Here is a 25,211-nt window from a genome sequence, read left to right on the forward strand (position 1 = left end):
ACAGTGTAGTAATAACAAAAATGTTTTTAGAAGTTACAGTCAATGACAGCCTGTGATGAAATGTCTGTCAATAATGATAAGAAAGGTTCAAAGATGCAACCAGAACAACCTAGAGCTCTGATCTGGTGAAATGGAAGCAGAGTTCCAATTTGTGTGGGTGAGATGTGCTTGCTTGTTTGCGTCTGAATCATGCGCGCGCACGCCTGTGTGTGTGTGTGTGTGTGTGTGTGTGTGTGTGTGTGTGTGTCTTCTGATGAAGGCTGTGGCCAAAAGCTATATGTGAGTGCCTTTTTAATTGTGCATGTCTGCAACTTGACATGTCATCTTTATAGTGAGCAACTAGCTTAGCAGATTATGAAGAAACTGAAAGAACTTATGAGATATAGAAAATGATTTAGATAGTTAAATGTGATGAAATTGTAATCATGAAGGATGAGTGGAACCGGGTAATAGGAAGCAGAAGAGAAGGAAAAACAGAAGGAGAAAATGGACTGGGGGAACGGAACAAAAACAGGAAGCCACCTGTTGCACGGAGCATAGTTTATAACACTTTTTTTAGAATTTTGAAAGAAAGTTGTATATGTGGAAGAGACCAGGAGGCACTAGAAAGTTTCACAGTGGTTATAAAACAGTGAAGCACATATTTCAAACCAGATTTTAAACTGTAAGACATTTTTGGAGGCAGATGTGGATCCTGACATAATTTACTGTTTATGAACTGAAGACTGAAACTGAATAAACCACAAATAGTTAAGAAATTCAGGAGAAAGGACTTAGATAAACTGAAAGAAACACAGACTGCTGAGAGTTTCAGAGGGAGCATTAGGTAACACTGGACAAATCCTCAGACAACTCATGAGATATCGAATTTAATTGACAAAAGGAGAAAATATAAAAATGTAGCAAATGCAACTGGCAAAAGAGAATACGGAAGTCTAAAAAATGAGATTAACAGAAAGTGCAAAGCAGCTAAGTAGGAATGGTAACACAAGGCGACTGAAGCATGCATAACAAGGGGAGTGACAGATGCTGCTTATAGGTCAATTAAGGAGACCTTTGGAGAAAAGAGAAACAACTGTACAAACATAAAGAGTGCAGATGGCACGCCAGTACTAAGCAAAGAAGGGGAAACTGAAAGGAGTACAAGGTCTATATAGGGTGTTACAAGAGAAATGGTCAATATTCAGGGATATAACAGGAACGATAATTCAAAGCAAAAAAGTCTAGTAAACTTGGGCTCTAAAGTGCATCTCCTAAGATCAAAACAAGAAAAAATGCCCAGTAAACATGGGCACTGAAGAGCATGAGCACTTATTCATCTTCACTACTGTGAAATGCATCTCTTCTACTGAACAAATGTTCATAGCTCTTAACATATGCATTTTAGAGCCCATGTTTACTCAACATTTTTTCTTATTTTAGTTCATACTACCTCCTCCCAAAATATAGAAAGCAAAGAGCTTGCAGTAGAAGAGATTTTTTAATGGTATCAAAGATGAAGAAGGTCTCAAAGCATGTGTTTTAGACCCATAGACTCTTTTGCTTTCAATGGTCATTCCTGTCATGTCCCTGAATATTGACCATTCCTTCTGGGATAGCCTCTATACGGGAACAAGCTTGAGGACAATGTCATCAAAAGAGAAGAAATAGGTGAACATGAGATAGGACATATGATTCTGTAAGGAGCACTAAAAGACCTAAGTCAAAACAAGGCCCCTGGAGTAGATGACGTTCCTACAGAATTATTGAGATTCTTGTGAAAGCCAACCATTATAAAATAATTCCAGCTTGTGTGCACAATATATGAGACATGTGAAATGCTCAGATTTCAGGAAGAATTTAATAATTCTAATTCCAAAGACGCAAGGTGCTAACTGGTGTGTATACTACAGATCCATAGTTTAATAGTTAGTTGCATGTTCCACGGATCATAAATCATAATGATGTGAAATAAGTCATTTTACATACAAATTGCAGATTAATTTGTAAACATGGCTAAATGCTGAGTAATAAGTCATAGTCACAAAACATTGATACAAAATGTTTACAGACTCATGCAAAAAACTGTACAGGTTGACCTTGGTGGAAATAAGTTTGTGTTCCAGAGAAACGTAGCAACACATAAGGCAAGACTAATCCTGAGAATTATCTTAGAAAATTGATTGAAGAAAGGCAAATCTACATTTTGCCATTTGTAGATTTCAATGTGGACTGCACTAAAGTTTTTGAAATTTTGAAGGTAGCAGGTATAAAATATAGTGACTGGAAAAATTATTTCTGACTTGTATATAAACCTGAGTGCTATTACAAGAGTCAAAGGACATGAAAAGAAAGTCATAGTTGAGAAGGGAGTGAAGGACTGTACCCAGCCCCTATCAATCTGTAACTTGAGCAAGCTGTGTAGGCAACCAAGAAGAAATTTTGAAAGGGAGTTAAAGTTCAGGGAGGGGAAATAAAAGCTCTGTTTTGCCGATAACATAGCAATTCTGCCAGAGACAGCTAAGGACTGGGAAGAGGAGTTGAACAGGAAAGAAAATGTCTTGAAACAAGATTACAAGATGAACATAAACAAAAGTAAAACAATGGTAATAGAATGTAGTGAAAGTAAATTAGATTAGGAAATAAGATACTCAAAGACGTAGATGAGTTTTGTTATTTGGACTGCAAAATAACTGATGATGGATGAATTTGGGATGATATAAACTGCAGACTGGTAATAGAGAGAAAAGCATTTCTGAAAAAGAGGAATTAGCTACCATCTAATAGCAATTTAAGTCTTTTCTGAAGGTATTCGTCTGGAGCATAGCCTATTATGGTAATGAAACCTGGATAATAAGCAGTTCAGACAAGAAGAGAACAGAAGCTTTCGAAATATGGCAGTAAAGAAGAACACAAAAGATTGGATAGGTAGATCAAATGAGGAGATACTGAACAATTTAGGGGAGAAAAGAAATTTATGGTGCAACTTGACTAAAAGAATGAATAAGTTGATAGAATGCATCCTGAGTCATAAAGGAATTGTCAGTTTGGTAGTGGAATGAAGTGTGAGGGGGAGGGAGGGGCAAGGGGAATTGTGGATGGAGCTTGAAAACAATGAGGTTCAAAATGGATGTAGGTTGCGTTAGTCATGCACACGACAGACTAGCACGGAGAGCTGTTCCAACCACTCTTCGGACTGAAGACCACAACAACGACATAACTCTAGCTGTTAAAAGGTCTCCGAGAGAAACCATTCACACAATAATGAATAAATTGAACAGCAGCTTAAAAGTGTTACACGATGTTATTGCTACATCCTAAAACTATAGATAATGTCTTTGTAGACACATTAGTGAAGTTATATCTCCAGGGACAAACTGACTGCAAGGCATGTGAAAAAAGCTAAGACTTATTTTATAAATTACAGTACACCAAAGTGTGTTCTGACAAGCAAGTCAATTTGTGTAAAAACATTGGGAAATTATGCTACCAGAGAAATACATTAGGAAATATATACTTCCACATACTCCCCCACCCCTCCCCCAACTCCAATCCAATGAAAGAGTAAAGCCAGAGTTACGAAGATTTTGCAGGATTTATTGCCGTGAGAGACACAACATACAGGAAAAGTATTAAGAATACATTGAGCTCATAATTAATAATATAGGCCACTCACTAATAGGATTTCTACTGTGTTGACATTTAATAAAGGAAATGCCCTGGAGTATATCAATAAATCAATTTGCATACACTCTAGACAGCAAATAGAGTTGGCAGGAAAGTTACATGCTGCAGGCTGAAACCTAGAAGACACATTTAATATAATCCATTATGGAATCGAGGTAGCAGTTGTCATTATACTGGTTATCACTGTTAGCATTCAACCGCGATTCTTATACATATTTTTTAACAACGCGTTTCAAGAGACAATGCTCTCATCATCAGGTTGTAAAGTCTATGTCATGAAATTAAACGGACCAAAAAGACAAAACACCATCACAAATAGTTGGGAAGTCCATAGAGTAAAACAGAATTAAAAGTATATTGGACTGTGGGTCCTCGTCTTACATTGAAGTTGTTGACACAAGTCAATGGCTGTCCCATAGCTACCAGATATGCTGTCGCACTGCGCCAGCTTGGGAGCTGTTGTGGACTGACGTGCCTAGGTGTTGTGGCGTGGTTACAGCCATGTGCTTGACGGTAACGCTATGCTATTGGGCGCCTGATTTCCTTATTGCATTGGTCTGCCATCGTTAGCCTCTCGCAACTCCGTCAGTGACATGCTACAAGTTTAAAGTCGCTTACCTGCCCTAAAATAATTCTAAAAACCCGCTAAAAAATTTCATTTCTTTAAAATTATCTTGTGCATTTAGAATATTGCTTTGTTTCTTTTCATGGATAGCTATCTTGAATTCCTCTAGTAAATCAAGTTTCCTCCCTTTCTTTTCTACGTGCAATATTTCTACGTTGTCTTCTATACTATTAAGGGGATGGCCTGTTTCATATATATGGTTCGCAACAGCTGATTTGTCATAATTTCCTAACCTGAATGCATCTTTATGTTCTTTATACCGGATCGCGAATGATCTTCCTGTCTGCCCTATATATTTTGCATCACAAGTTCTGCACTGAATCTTATAAACTCCCGATCTTTCAAACTTATTTCTCTTCTCGCCAATATCATGCTTAAGACTACACATCATTAGGTTATTAGTCTGAAAAGCTATTTTGACATCGTATGGCTTAAAAATATTTGCTATCTTTTGTGAGACTTTTCCGTAGTATGGCATCATGATAATTTTCACTTTCTCTCCATCAGGTTTATTCTTTTTGCACTTATTACTTTTCCGTAACAGTTTTTTAACCATATCTATTCTGTAACCATTATTCATTGCTATTCTCTTAATGGTATTAATTTCAGTCTCCCTATCTTTTTCACTCATAGGTATATTGACTGCCCTATGTACAAGACTACGGAAAGCAGCTTCTTTATAAGCCTGCGGATGGCATGAATCATTCAGGATCACGGCATCAGTCGTAGTTTGTTTTCTATAAATGGAGAACGCATGTTTGTTGCCCTGCTTTTTTATATTCAGGTCCAGGAACTGTAAACAATTGTCAGTTTCATACTCCACGATAAATTCTATTTTATTATGTGCGTCATTGAACTTTTTTACTATTTCCTCAATGTCCTCACGGGAACCATCAACAAGTAACAGAGGGTCGTCTACATAACATTTGTAATAAACAATTTTATCCATAATGTTATCATCAGAATTTAGAACTTTATCTTCAAGGTCATTAATAAAAATGTCCGCAATAGTTCCTGAAATACTGGACCCCATGGCTAACCCATCGTCCTGAATATAAAATTTGTTATTAAACGTAAAATAATTAAAACTTGTAATGAGCTGTAGGAGTTCAATAAATTCAATTGTCTCTTGCGTTGAAATTTTACCGTATTTAAGGAAATTTCTCTTAATGATTTCTATAGTTTCGTTAACTGGAACACGAGAGTATAAGTTCTTAACATCCAACGAAAACAAACGGGAAGTGTCAGTGACTGGCGTATCTTTAATTTCACCTATCATGGTCATACTACCACGCACCGAATAGTTATTTTTATTTTTATTTTATATGCTGGACTATTTCGACCGTTAACAATCGGACGAACCGGATGCAGATCTTTATGTATCTTCACCTGTGATCTTAATTTGGGGGCCGTTGGATTCATGATAACAATTTTCTTTTTTCGGCTTCTGCCAGCAGGAAGGACACAATTCATGTTAGCATATGATGATCTCTGTTATTTGGTTTCAATTTGTGCCCACTATTATGTTTACATGATGATGTTTTTCCATGTTTTGTGTAGGCTGTCATGACTGTTGAAACAGTTGCTTTTGAAACATTCAATAAGTTGGCTGTCTTGGTTACTGATGCTCCAGCTAATCAGGCCCCCACAATCTGCCCTCTCTTATGTCTTTCATTGCACATTGACCTCAACCTCTGAATGCAAATACAAAGTGTGCACTACTCATTAACAACCTGCACTGATGCCTAGCCCGTACTGAACATGTACAGTCCAGTGTGACACATGCCTTACCCGTGTTGCTGACCATCAAACACGACCATCCCATTACTACCACTGTTCACATTATTTTGCCTAGCTCATTCTGTGGATGCCTTATCATACATCTCCCACTTTGTGCAGATGTAATCAATGTCAGTACAAACACTGACAAGAGCCTTGGAATATATTTTAGGCAAAAGTGGGTTACAACAAATGATAATCTCCAACAATGGGACTCAATTTCATGCCACACATTCACTACCATTTGCTGATTAAATGACTTTTGCCATCTCTTCTCATCTTCATTAAATCCTTCACTGAACAATTTAGATGAAAGACTTTGTGGTATCTTCAAGCTAAAAATGGCAAGAGCACTACAAGAGGCAAATTACAATATCCTAGTTATGCAGTTCACAAGTACACAATACCAATGAATATGAAGAACACAAGTACTCAGAACCCGCACAAGTGCTAGTCAAGGACAATATTTCACCTCCTATACCTAGAGGAACAGCAGCACTTTTCTTGCGCAATACAGTTTCTGGCTGTAGTGCCTGTCTATGGGTACGGGTGCCGGTCCCAACCAATACCTGGCACTATCCTCAAACTCCAAGTTTCAATGATGGTGGTGCTGTAGACATACTTGTGAACAGTGTTAGGCCACAATAGGTTGATGTGGCACTTCTACTTTCACATACACACCATCTACTTGTCTGTCATTTTGCATATCCATTCTTTTAGCTTCTGTATAAACTGGAGTGACCGATGTTCCTCTTCCTGTCACACTGTACTATTAACAGCATACTCAATTTAAAACCTACTAGAAATTTTGCCTAAGTAAGCTATTTTGCCCACTATGATTAGTATTAACAGTTTTTCAACAGCACAAATGCTTATTTTAATATCTCACTTGTGAGTGTGAAGAGTGACCAACAATGGAAGGAAGTAAGGCAGGAAGATTGGGTTTAATGTACAGTCGACACTGAGGCCATTAGAGACAGCATAAGCTCGGATTGTGCCAAGGACGGGGAAGATAATCAGCCGTGCTCTTTCAAAAGAACCATCCCAGCATTTGCTTGGAGCAACATAGGGAAATCACAGAAAACCTAAATCTGGATGGCTGGATGTGGGTTAGAACCGTCGTCCTCCGGAATGCAAGTCCAGTGTGCTAACCACTGCGCCACCTTTCTCGGTAAGTTGAAAAATAGTTCAAATGGCTCTGAGCACTATGGGACTTAACATCTGTGGTCATCAGTCCCCTAGAACTTAGAACTACTTAAACCTAACCAGCCTAAGGACATCACACACATCCAAGCCCAAGGCAGGATTCGAACCTGCAACCGTAGCGGTCACGCGGTTCCAGACTGAAGCGCCTAGAACTGCACAGCCACACCGGCCGGCTTTCTCGGTAAGTGACTAACAATGAAACAGCTAATACTTACTTGAAATCAATGGCTCCTTTGACTACAGCAATGCTTAACTAACCATGGTTTTATTGGAGTTTGTATGCCCTTACCTTAATTCAACCTGCGACATGACTTAACCAGCTAGTTACATGGAAAAATAAGTTAAACATGGACTTGAAACCATGGTGCAATTGCGGATTTTTCACATAGATGAATAATCTCTAAAGTTGAAATAAATCATAAAAGAACACAAAAATCTTAGGATTCAGTAAGAACTGAACCACAGATCCTTGGATTTGTGGCCTGATACTTACACACTTAGCCACAATTAACAATGGTATGGCAGTACTATTCGCACACGTGAATTAGCTTTTAAATGCCATCTGAAAGTACTATTTAAAATTTGGTATGAAAGAGTTTGTTGGCATTTCTGATCCAATCAGGTGGCACACTGCTTAAGACACTGCAACCATATACAGGACAAGAGCGTTCAAAGCCATGATGATTTTTATGATACAGTAATGGAAAGTCTTTGGTGGAAAAGAAATAATGAAAGGAGCATATGTAAACCTAACATACTCTGTTTAATAATATTTCAGAAATTTAAGCTACAGATTTATTGTTTTACATTTCCTAAAAACAGTGCTAAATCAGAACGGTGAACCCATTTCACCAAGCATAATGAATAAGTTTCACTTACACGTTTGAATTTTTTGTGTGTATTTAGTGTGTTTTATATTCCCCTCCTGAAGAGGGGCAGCAGCCTTTTCAGTAGTTGCAGGGGCAACAGTCTGGATGATTGACTGATCTGGCCTTGTAACATTAACCAAAACGGCCTTGCTGTGCTGGTACTGCGAACGGCTGAAAGCAAGGGGAAACTACAGCCGTAATTTTTCCCGAGGACATGCAGCTCTACTGTATGATTAAATGATGATGGCGTCCTCTTGGGTAAAATATTCCGGAGGTAAAATAGTCCCCCATTCGGATCTCCGGGCGGGGACTACTCAGGAGGACGTCGTTATCAGGAGAAAGAAAACTGGCGTTCTACGGATCGGAGCGTGGAATGTCAGATCCCTTAATCGGGCAGGTAGGTTAGAAAATTTAAAAAGGGAGATGGATAGGTTAAAGTTAGATATAGTGGGAATTAGTGAAGTTCGGTGGCAGGAGGAACAAGACTTTTGGTCAGGTGATTACAGGGTTATAAATACAAAATCAAATAGGGGTAATGCAGGAGTAGGTTTAATAATGAATAAAAAAATAGGAGTGCGGGTTAGCTACTACAAACAGCATAGTGAACGCATTATTGTGGCCAAGATAGACACAAAGCCCATGCCTACTACAGTAGTACAAGTTTATATGCCAACTACCTCTGCAGATGATGAAGAAATAGATGAAATGTATGACGAGATAAAAGAAATTATTCAGGTAGTGAAAGGAGACGAAAATTTAATAGTCATGGGTGACTGGAATTCGTCAGTAGGAAAAGGGAGAGAAGGAAACATAGTAGGTGAATATGGATTGGGGGGAAGGAATGAAAGAGGAAGCCGCCTTGTAGAATTTTGCACAGAACATAACTTAATCATAGCCAACACTTGGTTCAAGAATCATAAAAGAAGGTTGTATACCTGGAAGAATCCTGGAGATACTAGTAGGTATCAGATAGATTATATAATGGTAAGACAGAGATTTAGGAACCAGGTTTTAAATTGTAAGACATTTCCTGGGGCAGATGTGGATTCTGACCACAATCTATTGGTTATGAACTGCAGATTGAAACTGAAGAAACTGCAAAAAGGTGGGAATTTAAGGAGATGGGACCTGGATAAACTGAAAGAACCAGAGGTTGTAGAGAGTTTCAGGGAGAGCATAAGGGAACAATTGACAGGAATGGGGGAAAGAAGTACAGTAGAAGAAGAATGGGTAGCTCTGAGGGATGAAGTAGTGAAGGCAGCAGAGGATCAAGTAGGTAAAAAGACGAGGGCTAATAGAAATCCTTGGGTAACAGAAGAAATATTGAATTTAATTGATGAAAGGAGAAAATACAAAAATGCAGTAAATGAAGCAGGCAAAAAGGAATACAGACGTCTCAAAAATGATATCGACAGGAAGTGCAAAATGGCTAAGCAGGGATGGCTAGAGGACAAATGTAAGGATGTAGAGGCTTGTCTCACTAGGGGTAAGATAGATACTGCCTACAGGAAAATTACAGAGACCTTTGGAGAGAAGAGAACCACTTGTATGAATATCAAGAGCTCAGATGGAAACCCAGTTCTAAGCAAAGAAGGGAAGGCAGAAAGGTGGAAGGAGTATATAGAGGGTTTATACAAGGGCGATGTACTTGAGGACAATATTATGGAAATGGAAGAGGATGTAGATGAAGACGAAATGGGAGATAAGATACTGCGTGAAGAGTTTGACAGAGCACTGAAAGAGCTGAGTCGAAACAAGGCCCCGGGAGTAGACAACATTCCATTTGAACTACTGATGGCCTCGGGAGAGCCAGTCATGACAAAACTCTACCATCTGGTGAGCACGATGTATGAGACAGGCGAAATACCCTCAGACTTCAAGAAGAATATAATAATTCCAATCCCAAAGAAAGCAGGTGTTGACAGATGTGAAAATTACCGAACTATCAGTTTAATAAGTCACAGCTGCAAAATACTAACGCGAATTCTTTACAGACGAATGGAAAAACTGGTAGAAGCCGACCTCGGGGAAGATCAGTTTGGATTCCGTAGAAATGTTGGAACACGTGAGGCAATACTGACCTTACGACTTATCTTGGAAGAAAGATTAAGAAAAGGCAAACCTACGTTTCTAGCATTTGTAGACTTAGAGAAAGCTTTTGACAATGTTAACTGGAATACTCTCTTTCAAATTCTAAAGGTGGCAGGGGTAAAATACAGGGAGCGAAAGGCTATTTACAGTTTGTATAGAAACCAGATGGCAGTTATAAGAGTCGAGGGGCATGAAAGGGAAGCAGTGGTTGGGAAAGGAGTAAGACAGGGTTGTAGCCTCTCCCCGATGTTATTCAATCTGTATATTGAGCAAGCAGTAAAGGAAACAAAAGAAAAATTTGGAGTAGGTATTAAAATTCATGGAGAAGAAGTAAAAACTTTGAGGTTCGCCGATGACATTGTAATTCTGTCAGAGACAGCAAAGGACTTGGAAGAGCAGTTGAACGGAATGGACAGTGTGTTGAAAGGAGGATATAAGATGAACATCAACAAAAGCAAAACGAGGATAATGGAATGTAGTCGAATTAAGTCGGGTGATGCTGAGGGAATTAGATTAGGAAATGAGACACTTAAAGTAGTAAAGGAGTTTTGCTATTTAGGGAGTAAAATAACCGATGATGGTCGAAGTAGAGAGGATATAAAATGTAGACTGGCAATGGCAAGGAAAGCGTTTCTCAAGAAAAGGAATTTGTTAACATCGAGTATAGATTTAAGTGTCAGGAAGTCGTTTCTGAAAGTATTTGTATGGAGTGTAGCCATGTATGGAAGTGAAACATGGACGATAACTAGTTTCGACAAGAAGAGAATAGAAGCTTTCGAAATGTGGTGCTACAGAAGAATGCTGAAGATTAGATGGGTAGATCACGTAACTAATGAGGAGGTATTGAACAGGGTTGGGGAGAAGAGAAGTTTGTGGCACAACTTGACTAGAAGAAGGGATCGGTTGGTAGGACATGTTTTGAGGCATCAAGGGATCACAAATTTAGCATTGGAGGGCAGTGTGGAGGGTAAAAATCGTAGAGGGAGACCAAGAGATGAATACACTAAGCAGATTCAGAAGGATGTAGGTTGCAGTAGATACTGGGAGATGAAGAAGCTTGCACAGGATAGAGTAGCATGGAGAGCTGCATCAAACCAGTCTCAGGACTGAAGACCACAACAACAACATATTAATAAAACAGGAAAATATTAAAAATAAGAGTTTCTAATAACTGTTTTAACATATTGGCAAATGTTCAGTGACATAACAGAAACAGATGAACATAAATGCCAAATCAAGGCACAGATATATAGTCATAAACATAAGAATTTGTGTCTAACATCATTTTCCCTGAAAGTAAAAGTACCACAGGCACTAACATAAATAACATTAATGGCTGTTGAGTTTTAGTGTACTTACATCCGGCAGAGCTCCTTTGGCTCATACTGGTACATTAACTTGGCCAATAATCATCCTAAAGCAGAAAGCAATTGATAACTAGAACTCAAACTAGAGTACCTTTAGTTCAAATAACTACATAGTTTTTAAACATAAAGTTTAGCTTACAAGTGCAAAGATTTGTACCAGAAACATGATCTACAAACATTGTCATTTTATAGTTAGAATAATTCATACAAGTGTGGAGGAAAAATGTTAGCTCTCGTTTCAGTCATAGTGCCACAAAGCCATAATCCGAAAGCACAAAATAAAACCAAATAAAATGGCTCACCTAGTTTCAGTAGCTATCAAATGTGCTTCACATGTCAATATAACTTGTGGCTTCAAGTGATAAATAAATTCTCTTCATGAATCATGATAAAGGTGTTGGTCCATTTCTTCTACCACCATTTGCTCATAAACACAATTCATACAGGATGTATCAATTTGATTTCTGTACTCACAAGAATGAAGACATTTACATTGTAATATCTGGTCTCACTGTTGGAAATAGTTTATGGCTCAAGCGGCTAAAATGAACACATTTTTGTCTACATTATTTTATAGGTGGAATACCCAAAAATGTAGTGGGATGATCGATGCAATACCAGCTAAATTACAGAAGAGATGAATGAACAAAATGTGATGCAGTGTAGATGACTGAATCCATACAGCAACACATTCAAATAGATGACGATGGTGTGGATATGTCCTGGTCAAGAGAGGCAACAGATTTGCATTCCTGCTGTTACTAACCATAAGCAATATCTTGTATATGGATACAAAACTTACATACATACATACATAAAGGTGATATAACTTTATATGGTACTATGTAGAGATTTAAATATTTATGTGTTTCGTAGAATATTATGAAGAGTTTTCTCGGTCTGGGTTCAGCCACAAGTCATTTCATCCATAACAGTATAATGAAGATGGGAAGATTAGGGTTTAAGGTCCCACCAACAATGAAGTCATTACAGATATAGCTCAATCCTGGATAGGGAAAGGACTGGGAAGGAAACTGGCTGCACCTTTCAAACAAACATCTGTCTTAAATAATTTAGGTAAATCACAAAAACCTAAATCTGGATGGCCAAACAGGGATCTGACCTGCTATCCTCCCTAATATGAGATCAGTGTCTTACCAATGTGCCATATTATTAGGCTACAACAATATGTTCATTCTGGTTGGCACAGGACACAACCTTCAATCACTTTACGATGAATGTCACTGATCCCTAATTCTAGACAAAATGTTGTGTTTGTTTTGTTCCCTAGTCAATACAAATGGCCACCACAGCAGACAATGATTACAAATGGAAAGCTGAAACAAAATAGGAAAAAAATGTATATATTTTAGAAATCAGCATAGAGACCCTTCGATATGGTGTCAACATTCATGACATTTCACACTTACCACAACTTGTGTTGAAGCAAAACCATTTCTAGTCATTCAAAACAAATGCTTAGCTGTTTATACAAACTGCTACAAGAAAGCACACTTTTGAATTATTTAACTTAGTTTGTACATTTTCTGGTAATTTTAAAAGTCGCAATTTATTACAAAGTTAACATAAGGTACAAACCTTCCCTCCCTCATAAGACTCACCAGCATCCCAAATTTACTTTCCTAAGATGTAAGTCATGTGGTGAAGTTCATGTAAGTGTGCACACCTCCCTCACCAACATGGCCCATCTGTAGTTTCAAAATTTAGTTTCTTAACGTGTATGTCATGAGAAACACCTAATTCAGTCCCCCTCCTTCTGTGCAGTGAAGTTCAGTTAGTGTCGTGTGTTGTCTCTTGTACCAGGAATCTACAGAAAGCAGACAGTTCTAGACTGCTCAGTCAAATTTTCAACAAAACTGATTTCGTGTTATGTCAATTGCTTATTATATTTCACAATACTTCATTTATAACTTGGCCTAAGTAAAAATGTGTACATCTAGTGACTTGATTCAACACTGATTATGTCAATTCTACTTTCAGTAGTTATAAATACAGCCTGTGTTGTAAGTAGAGCAATACTTAAAGTTATTTCCTCATTAAGCAGGTAAGAAAGCACAACAAACAAATAAGTCTAACAAGTAGTGTACCAAGAGAAGCTTACCAATGGCTTTTGTGTAGTGGCGTGCACCCAGTAGCAGCTCAGGAGCTCTGTACCAAAATGTGACTACCACAGGGTCAAGGTCAGCTAGAGGCTTGAGTGGAGCATTAAAGAGACGTGCAAACCCCATATCAGCAATCTTCACACGGCCTCGCTCAGGTCCTTCTCCCATTACAAGGATATTTGCTGGTTTCTGAAAAAAAAAAAAAAAATTAAAGAAAGATCAGTTACATACACTTGACTTTTCTGCCTAATGTATAAGCAAATACAATGGATTATAGCCACAAACCAATATGCAGCTAGAAGCTATATGTATGTTTCATACATATCTTACTGTTAAACATCAAACAACTGATTTAAGACCACACCTGACAGTCAAATAAATTGAAAACACCTATGGTGTAACCAACATCAAATAAAAGTTACAGAAAATTCTCAAAGTTTTCCCATTTTCCAGGAGTTAAGACACATGTATTCTGGAAAAGAAAGGAAGCTGCAATGAAATGTTGTTGCTAAAAGAGAGATATTCAGAAAATAACAAAGAGGGATGTTCCAAAACAAAGAGAAAAAAAATGAAAATTACGTCAACAACAGGCAAAAAGAAGTAAGGAAGTGTGACCTATGGAGAGGCGTTGCACCCACACTACATCACAAAGTAAGTAGCAATAACATCATGGGATTTACATTACATGTTCCAAGTGTTTTGGAACTCACCTCCTTCTCCTGCCATGTTTATGTTCAGAGTTCTACTAAGGTCAATCAGCTTTACTTACGTTAAGGAACTGTAGTGTCGATGGCATGTGGGGTGCTGCTCACAGCCATGTGGGAGACAGATTTTTAAACTTCCTGTCGGCCCTCCACCGGGCGGATGCATGTTTCCATCACTCACTGTTCTCCATCAGGTGGCAACATGCACACACACCACCAGGGGACACTAAACTGACATGACTTCACTGCACACAACTCTGACTGGCTGACAAATTCTTTTAAGCAGCTACACTTCAGAGCTTGTCCTCAGATTCGGTGACCTATAGACTCTTTAGTCCTACATCATTACAATTTATCATGCAAAATGATGAATGGAACATGCAACTGACTGACTGACTGACTGACTGACTGACTAAGTAACACACTAACTACCTTATCAACATGAGTACGGAAAACTGCTGTGAGGAGATTACATCAACACAGTATAAGGCTACTAAGCCTTACATAATTGTATCAGCATTCGAGACTATTTGTTACAATCAAAAACTTTTATACCCTTGGAATATAACTCAGCATCACAGAAGAACCTACAGCACTTCAAAGTTATGTGTATCTCAATTATTAAGTGTACATATTGTACGGAAACTTATATAGGTATTTCCTTGAGAGGATAAAGCCTCTGTCGACATTCAGCAGGATTTTAGACACCATCACTAGTGTAAAACTCATCTTGCCCTTTTCTCGCATGAGATCCTATGAACCATGGATGTAGGGCAACAGGGAGATCCCATATTCCTAGATTCCAGCAACGCATTTGACACAGTGCCCCACTGCTGACTGTTAATGAAGGTACAAGCATACAGAATGGGTTCCCTGGTATGTGAGTGGCTTGAAGACTTCTTAAATAACAGAACTCAGTATGTTGTCGTCGACAGTGGGTATTCATCAGAGACAAGGGTTTCATCACGAGTGCTCCACAGAAGTGTGATAGGCTCATTCTTATTTTCTATATGTCGTTTGTTGTGGTCTTCAGTCCAGAGACTGGTTTGATGCAGCTATCCATGCTACTCTATCCCGTGCAAGCTTCTTCATCTCCCAGTACCTACTGCAACCTACATCCTTCTGAATCTGCTTAGTGTATTCATCTCTTGGTCTCCCTCTATGATTTTTACCCTCCACGCTTCCCTCCAATACTACATTGGTGAACCCTTGATGCCTCAGAATATGTCCTACCAACCGATTCCTTCTTCTAGTCAAGTTGTGTCACAAATTTATCTTCTCCCCAATTCTATTCAATACCTCCTCATTAGTTATGTTATCTACCCATCTAATCTTCAGCATTATTCCATAGCACCACATTTCGAAAGCTTCTATTCTCTTCTAGTCCAAACATGTCTAAACCATTAATCGTCCATGTTTCACTTCCATACATGGCTACACTCCATACAAATACTTTCAGAAACGCCTTCCTGACACATAAATCAATACTCAATGTTAACAAATTTCTGTTCTTCAGAAACGTTTTCCTTGCCATAACCAGTCTACATTTTATATCCTCTCTACTTCGCCATCATCAATTATTTTGCTACCCAAATAGCAAAACTCATCTACTACTTTAAGTGTATCATTTCCTAATCTAATTCCCTCAGTGTCACCCGACTTAATTCGACTACATTCCATTATCCTCAATTTGCTTTTGTTGATTTTCATCTTATACCCTCCTTTCAAGACACTGTCCATTCCGTTCAACTGCTCTTCCAGGTCCTTCGCTGACTCTGATAGAATTACAATGTCATCGGCAAACCTCAGAAGTTTTTATTTCTTCTCCATGGATTTTAATTCCTATTATGAATTTTTCTTTTGTTTCCTTTACTGCTTGCTCAATATACAGATTGAATAACATCGGGGACAGCCTACAACCCCATCTCACTCCCTTCCCAATCACTGTTTTCCTTTCATGCCCTTCGAGTCTTATAACTGCCATCCGGGTCTTGCACAAACTGTAAATAGCCTTTCGCTCCTTATATTTTACCCATGCCACTTCCAGAATTTGAAATAGAGTATTCCAGTCAACATTGACAAAAGCTTTCTCTAACTCTACAAATGCTAGAAATGTAAGTTTGCCTTTCCTTAACCTATCTTCTGTGAGAAGTCGTGGAGTCAGTATTGCCTCGTTTGTTCCTATATTTCTCCGGAATCCAAACTGATCTTCCCCGAGGTCGGCAGTTTTTCCATTTATCTGTAAAGAATTCGCATTAGTATTTTGCAGCTGTGACTTATTAAACTGACAGTTCAGTAATTTTCACATCTGTCAACACCTGCTTTCTTTGGTATTGGAATTATTATATTCTTCTTGAAGTCTGACGGTATGACACCTGTCTCATACATCTTGCTCACCAGATGGAAGAGTTTTGTCAGGGCTGGCTCTCCCAAGGCTGTCAGTAGTTCTAAAGGAATGTTGTCTACTGCCGGGGCCTAGTTTTGACTTAGGTCTTTCAGTGCTCTGTCAAACTCTTCACGCAGTATCACATCTCCCATTTCATCTTCATTTATATCCTCTTCCATTTCCATAATATTGTCCTCAAGTACATCGTCCTTGTATAGACCCTCTATATACTCCTTCCGCCTTTCTGCTTTCCCTTCTTTGCTTAGAACTGGGTTTCCATCTCAGCTCCTGATATTCATACAAGTGGTTCTCTTTTCTCCAAAGGTCTCTTTAATTTTCCTGCAGGCAGTACCTATCTTACCTCTAGTGAGATATGCCTCTACATCCTTACATTTGTCCTCTAGCCATCCCTGCTTAGCCATTTTGCACTTCCTGTCTACCTCATTTTTGAGATGTTTGTTTTCCTTTTTGCATGGTTCATTTAATGCATTTTCATATTTTCTCCATTCATCAATTAAATTCAATACATCTTCTGTTACCCAAGGATTTCTACTAGCCCTTGTTGTTTTACCTACTTGATCCTCTGCTGCCTTTACTATTTCATCCCTCAAAGCTACCCATTCTTCTTCTACTGTATTTCTTTCCCCAATTCCTGTCAATCATTCCCTAATGCTCTCTCTGAAACTCACTACAACCTCTGGTTCTGTCAGTTTTTCCAGGTCCCATCTCCTTAAATTCCCAAATTTTATATATATATAAATGATTTGGTTGACAGACAGGCAACAGTCTGCAGCTGTTGCTGATGATGGTGGGGTGTGTGGGAAGGAGTCGTTGACTGACTGTAGGAGGATATAAGATGACTTAGGCAAAATTTCTAGTTGGTGTGATGAATGACAGTTAGCTCTAAATGTTGAAAAATGCCAGTTAATACAGATGAATAGGAAAAACAAACCCGTAATGTTAACTTACAGCATTATCAGTGTGCTGCTTGACACGTCAATTAAATATCTAGATGTAACATTGTGGAGCAACATGAAATGGAACAAGCATGTACGGTCATTAGTAGGGAAGGCAAATGGTTGACTTCAGTTTATTGGGAGAATTTTAGGAAAGTGTGGTTCATCTGCAAAGTAGCCTGCATATAGGACACTAGTGTGACCCACTGTTGAGTACTGTTTGAGTGTTTGGGATACACATCTGGTTGGATTAAAGGAGACCATCGAAGCAATTCAGAGGCGGCCTTTAGATTTGTTAACAGTATGTTCAAATAACAAGCAAGTATTACGGAGATACTTTGGGAACTCAAATGGGAGTCACTGGAGGGTACACAACATTCTTTACGAGGAGCAATATTGAGAAAATGTAGAGAACTGGCATTTGAGGTCGACTGCAGAATAATTCAACTGCCACCAATGTATACTTTGTGTAAGGATCATGAAGATAAGATAAGAGAGATTAGGGCTTGCGTCACAGAATACAGACAGTTATTTTTCCCTTGCTATATATGCAAATGAAACAGAAAAGGAAATAACTAGCAGTGGTCCAAGGTACCCTCCACCACACACCATATGGTGGACTGTGGAATATGCATGTAGATGTAGGTGTAGGTGAAGATACGTGTGTTACCTTTCCACAGCTGTCTAACTGTCTATTGGTCGCCTCCACAACAGACATCAATTGGCAACAAGTCTGATTCTTTCCACCTGTTGGTGATTTGTCTGGTGCTTGAGTTGGCAGTGTTCAGAAAATCATAACATTTTTTCATAATTTTTTGTGTGTAGAACTGAAATTTATTTCAGGTGTCTTTCAACAGTGTGTACAATGGCAACTTCTGGAGAGCAATCCCTGGACTTATTTACTTTCAGGTTTAACAAATGAGATCATTACTAGCAGCTATTGGCATACTGATGGAAGCACAATCACCACAGTAAACATCACCGACGTAGCACAGAATACCTGTGGCCAGATGCCGCTTCTTCTATCCTTCCCCTCTTTTGATGCACAACAAGAACACAGAGTACCACATGTGGCTAGAGCAACACACTACTGGATACAACATATCAGGTGAATCACAGCACTCTTTCTCTTTTCATGGGTAACAGTGCATATTTTCCAACTGTGTCACAAGTTGTTCCCTCAGTTAGAGCCCCAAACCCTACCCTATGAAGACATTATTTGAGTATTACACAACTTCTTCAAAATTCAGATTCATGTAGCAGCTGCCAGTTTGAAATGTTTTTATACATCACCATAACAATCAATCTTACAAGGAATGGATTGCTGAACTCAAGGGCATGACTAGGAACTGTAAATTTAACTGCTCCTGTTGAATCTAATTTCAAGATGAAATCCTTCGCGATGCCATTATTCAGATGAATACAGGCAGAGATTTTAGAACATTGCAATCCTCGTCGCAATGAGGTGCTTAGAATAATTGAAGCTCAAGAAGTTCAAGACACATGTAATTCAGTTTCACATAAATATCCACTTGAGAAAAAGGAAATAAATATGATATTCTGAATCTGTACCCCCTCCTCCTGCCAATGCACACAGGAACAGTGGATGAAGGCAACAGAACTGTACAGCAAAACGCTCAGTGTAAAACATGCGACATTCTAACCAATCCTCCTCCAACAGACATACAACTAAAAGCTTCATCAATCACAATTTGGACAAACATAGAGTTCTGCAAATAAAGACAGGTAGTCCCATTCAGAGGACAGACTACAATCTGTTCATCTGTCTGCAGATTTGCAATATCGCTGTTTGAGTAACACTGATTAATCAAGATACTTATGAGCATTTGGGACACACTCAACTACAAAAATCACACCTGCACATGGCTATCCCAGTGCCATTCACAGTAATCCAGTCACATTTTAGTCCCAATATTTTTGGCATGTATTTGGTTTAGATATTCAGGACAATGTGTATGCAACTCCCCCATGTCAGTACTCATCAAGTGTGTGGAAAATATGGACATTTGTTTCTTGGCACATCTGGCCATGCAAACAATTTTTACACATATATTACTCTCACAGTCATTGAAAAACCTAAGTTTTATCACACTTGTCCGGTATCCTATGCCATTTGTGACGAAGTTGATTCTGAACTCAGCAGCGTAGAACAAATCAGAGTTTTGGAACCTCTGTAATTTCCAAAAACACTTGCAGGTGATATATATTGAATATGTGATCATCACAGCCCCAGATAGCAATTTTGTTTCGTAATATTGATATCTGGTGACATGGTAGTCATGATTTGAGATATATCATTTGGAAGTGTTCTTGGAAATTAATGAAATCTATTTCTGCAAGTCAGTGGGCATCTCTCCCTTGTGATCACAAAAAAAAAGAATGAGAAGATCAGAATTTGTGCTGATTTTAAAGCTACAGTTAATGCTCAAACAGTGGCTTATTCCTTCACGCTTCCATGAAATGATGAGTTTATGGATAACCTAGCAGAACAATTTTTTCAACAATTGATTTAGTCAATGTTTATCCTCAACTTCCCCTTGATGAACAAACTAAACCATTTGTGGTGGTAAATACACTGATCAGATTGTATCAATACCAGCACCTCCCCTTCAGAAATGCCTCTGCTCCTTCATCGTTTCAATGCTTCCTTCAACAAATGACATCAAAAGTTCCTCCCTGTTCAAACTATTTAGAGGACATAGTTTTATCCACACAAACACCAGAACAAACTCTCAAAAGTTGGGAGTCTGCCTTTCATGTTTTGACTGATGCAGGACTCGAGTGTAATGTTCATTTTTCAATACTGAAATTGAATATTTGGGACATGTCATTGGCACCCATGATGCTTGTCCCTTGACTAAGCAATTGGAGACCATATGGAGATCACCTTGTCCTAGAAATGTAAGACAACTCCAAGCTGTTCTTCGCACACTGACATACTACATCAAATTCATTCCAAACACAGCACAAATTGTTATTCCTCTGCATTGCCCCTGATGTAAAAGTGTTCCTTTTAAATGGGCTTGAAACACAAACCAATATTTTCATAAACTGAAACATGCACTGCTTAGAGACCCATGTCTTACGCATTTTGACCCACAAAATCCAGTAGTCCTTGCAGTTGATGTATCACCGTATGCAACAAGTGCACTTTTATCTCACAATGTTGACAACATGTAACAGACCATAGCTTTTGTGTCTAAAATGTTGAACAAAACTGGAATCAACTACAGTCAGCTGTAAAAGGAAGTATTAGCCATAATTTACAGTGTCACAGAATTGCATCAATAACTGAATGGAATCATTCTGAGTCAAATCAACACAATTTTGAATGAAAATTTACCTTGACCCCTTAGATTTTGATGAAACTTAGTTATCTTGTGTGCCTACATAGTTATGAATGAAAACCACAATTTTTTTTCATAATTTAACTAAACATTTATGAAGCCTTGAATTTTCAATTTTTTTTTTAAATTGCTGCATCCTGGAGTAGTAAATTGCCATTTTCTCAGGAACCAGATGAGATACAGACCTGGAAAATGTGTAATTTTAAAGCTCTTTAGATGTGCTTTTATTTGATATGCAATATGATGGTGCTTAAAAATTTCTAAAAAGGTCATATTTTTAAAATTTTGAAAAAAATCATAAAATTTCCTTGCGCTATACTCTTACACCTCTGAAAGTTTCATTTTGGGATCATCATGGGATCAGGTAACAGAAGGAGTACATCTACTACATTAACACATGCCTGAATCATGTCAGGTGAGACGGATGACACCATTTTGCAAATTGCACTACTACATCATAAAATTTGCACGGCCTGTGTGAACGGTACGTCACAGCAGAATGTCATGAATTCTACATCGACATCTACACTCTGCAAAACATTGTATCATTTATTGGGGTTTCTTCCTGTTCTATTCACAGTGTGGGAAGAATGATCGTTTGAATGCCTCTGTGCAAGCAAAATTATTCTAATCTTGTCCTCACGATCCCTGTGTGAGCAATGCATAGGGGTTATTATCCCTAGAGTAATCATTTAAAGCTGGTTCTTAAAACTTTGTTAATAGACTTTCTCAGGATAGTTTACATCTGTCTTCAAGAGTCTGCCAGTTCATTTCCTTCAGTATCTCCTTGACACTCTCCTATGGATTAAACAAACCTGTGAACATTCATGCTGCCCTTCTCTGTATACATTCGATATCCCTTCTTAGTTCTACTGGGCATGGGTCCCACACACTTGTGCAATATTCTAGGATGGGTCGCACGACTGATTTGTAAGCAATCTCTTTTGTAGACTGATTGCTCTTCCCCTGTACTCTCTCAATAAATCCAAGTCTACCACCTGCTTTACCCAAGACTGAACTTACGGTGATCATTCCATTCCACATCTCTACATTTTTTTCATTTTGCGAAGTGCAAAATTTTATATTTCTGACTTTTAGAGCAAGTTGCCAATCTCTGCTCCATGTTGAAATCTAATCAAGATGATCTGACTGAATACTTGTGCAGCTTCTCTCGGATAGTTCTTCATTATAGATAACTGCATCCTCTATGAAAAACCTGATTTTACTATTAATATTGTGTGCAAGGTCATTAATATAAAACAAGAACAGCCATTAGTTTCAACACACTTCCCTCGGGCACATCCGAGGTTACTTCAATATCTGATGATGAATCTCCATCTAACACAACATGCTGTGTCTTCTCTACCAAAAAGTCCTCAATCCAGTCATAAATTGCATTTGATACCCCATATGATCATACTTTTGACAAAAAGCATAGGTGCTGTACTGAGTCAAATGCTTTTTGGAAATCAAGAAAGACTGCATGTACCTGGTTACCTTGATCAAAGCTTTCAGTATGCCCTGTGAGGAAAGTGAAAGTTGGGTTTCACATGATCGATGTTTTGACAGTTCCAAGATTCTACAACATATTAATGTCAAGGGTATTGGACGGTAGTTTTCTGAATCACTTCTACTACACTTTTTGTAGGCGGGTGTGACCTGTGCCTTTTCCCTACATCTGGGAACAGTTCTTTGTTAAAAGGATCTGTGACAGATTATTTTGAGAAAAGGGGCTAACTCAGCCACAAATTCAGTATAGATTCTAAGAGGGATTCAATCGGGGCATGAAGCCTTGTTCAGTTTTAACATTTCAGCTGTTTCTCAACATCACTGACGCTAATATTTGTTTCTTTCATCTTTTCAGTGGTACGAGGATTAAATTGGGGCAATTCTTTGTAAAGAAACATTTGAAAACAGAGTGAAGCATTTCACCTTTTGCTTTGCTACCCTCAATTTCAGTTCCCGTCTCATTCACTAAGGACTGGACAATAACTTTGGTGCTACTAACCGCCTTTACATATGACCAGAATTTCTTTGGATTCTGTGAAATGTCTTTTTATAATACTCTGCTATGGTATTCACTGAAAGCATAACGCATTGCTCTCTCAACAGCACAATGGGTTTTATTCAGCATCTCTCTATCTATAGCCCTACACTTTATTTTACACCTATTATGACCGAGAGAGGTGGTGCAGTGGCTAGCACACTGGACTCAATTCAAGAGGATGATGGTTCAATCCCGCGTGCAGCCATTCTGATTTGGGTTTTCTGTGATTTCCCTAAATCACTCGAGGCAAATGCCAGGATGGTTCCTTTGAAATGGCATGGCCGACTTCCTTCCCTAATCCGATGAGACCGATGACCTCACTGTCTCGTCTCCTCCCCCAAACCAACCCCCCCCCCCACCACCACCAACAACTATTATGCAGTAATCTCCATTTCTTTAGAAGTTTCTTTACAGTGGCTGTATATTACAAGTCACAGATGCAAAATACTGACATGAATCCTTTACAGAAGAATGGAAAAACTGGTAGAAGTTGACCTCGAGGAAGATCAGTTTCGATTCCGGAGAAATATAGGGACAAATGAGGCAATACTGACCCCACGACTTCTCACTGCAGTTAGGTTAAGGAAAGGCAAACCTACGTTTATAGCATTTGTAGATTTAGAGAAAGCTTTTGACAATGTTGACTGTAATACTCTCTTTGGAATTTTAAAGGTGGAAGGAGTAAAATAGAGGGAGCAACAGGCTATTTACAATCTGTACAGAAACTAGATGGCAGTTATAAGAGACGAGGAGCCTGAAAGGAAAGTAGTGGTTGAGAAGGGAGTGATACAGGGTTGTAGCCTATTCCCTAATGTTATTTAATCTGTATACTGAGCAAGCAGTAAAGAAAACAAAAGAAAAATTTGGAGCATGAATTAAAGACCCGGGAGATGAAATAAAAACTTCTGAGGTTTGTTGATGACATTTTAATTCTGTCAGAGACAGCGAAGGACTCAGAAGAGCAGTTGATCAGAATGGACAGTATCTTAAAAGGAAGATATAAGATGAACATCAACAAAACCAAAATGCAGATAATGGAACACAGTCAAATTAAATCAAGTGATGCTGAGAGAACTAGATTTGGAAATGAGACACTTAAAGAAGTAAAGGAGTTTCGCTATTTGGGAAGCAAAATAACTGATGATGGTCCAAACAGGGAGGATATTAAATGTAGACTGGCAATGGCAAGAAAAATGTTTCTGAAGAAGAGAGATTTGTTAACATCGAGTATAGATTTAAGTGTCAGGAAGTCCTTTCTGAAAGTATTTGTATGGAGTGTTGACCATGTATGGAAGTGAAACACGGACAGTAAATAGTTTAGACATGAAGAGAATAGAAGCTTCTGAAATGTGGTGCTAAAGAAGTATGCTGAAGATTAGATGGGTAGATCATGTGACTAATGAGGGGGGTTCTGAACTGAATTGGGGAGAAGAGAAATTTGTGGTACAACATAACTAAAATATGAGATCGTTGGTAAGACACATTCTGAGGTATCAAGGGATTACCAATTTAGTACTGGAGGAAGCGTGTGTGTGTGTGTGTGTGTGTGTGTGTGTCTGTGTGTGTGGCAGAGGGGTGGGGGGTGGGGGGGGGGAGGGCGACCGTAGAGGAGGGAGACAAAGAGATGAAATGAAAACAGTAAGCAGATTCAGAAGGATGTAGGTTGCAGTAGTTACTCAAGAGATGGAGAGCTGCATCAAACCAGTCTCTGGACTGAAGACAACAACAACGACATCTACAGGACTCATAAGTTGGAAATTCATTGTAATGAAACAAAAAAGACATAATCCTAGAAATGCACAGAAAAAAGATAAAGTCACATTGAGTAATAAAAATATAGTTTCGTCATATCAAGATAACATTTGCCTTAACATCACACAAATATTGCTTAATGGCTGGTTCAGCAGGTTAATTACAAGGTAATAAGGTACTGCTGCCATAAGAAATGAAAAGCATGGAGACAGAACTGGATGGCTTGAAGTTGTAGAAGCAAGACTGACTGGAGGTTGAAGTAGTTGTGTTAT

At 38.6% G+C, this 25,211-nt stretch overlaps 1 protein-coding gene across 1 annotated transcript in view; it reads right to left on the minus strand.

Annotated features, from left to right (window-relative positions):
- LOC126162714 (cyclin-dependent kinase 8) overlaps positions 1-25,211 on the minus strand; it is a 63,155-nt gene that overhangs the window by 36,172 nt on the left and 1,772 nt on the right. Inside the window, exon 5 of the mRNA XM_049919373.1 lies at positions 13,726-13,915. Coding sequence (XP_049775330.1) covers positions 13,726-13,915 — 190 coding nt within the window. The remainder of the gene's footprint in view (positions 1-13,725; positions 13,916-25,211) is intronic.

The sequence above is a fragment of the Schistocerca cancellata genome, chromosome 2 (genome assembly GCF_023864275.1).
Source record: "Schistocerca cancellata isolate TAMUIC-IGC-003103 chromosome 2, iqSchCanc2.1, whole genome shotgun sequence".
Lineage (NCBI taxonomy): Eukaryota > Metazoa > Arthropoda > Insecta > Orthoptera > Acrididae > Schistocerca > Schistocerca cancellata.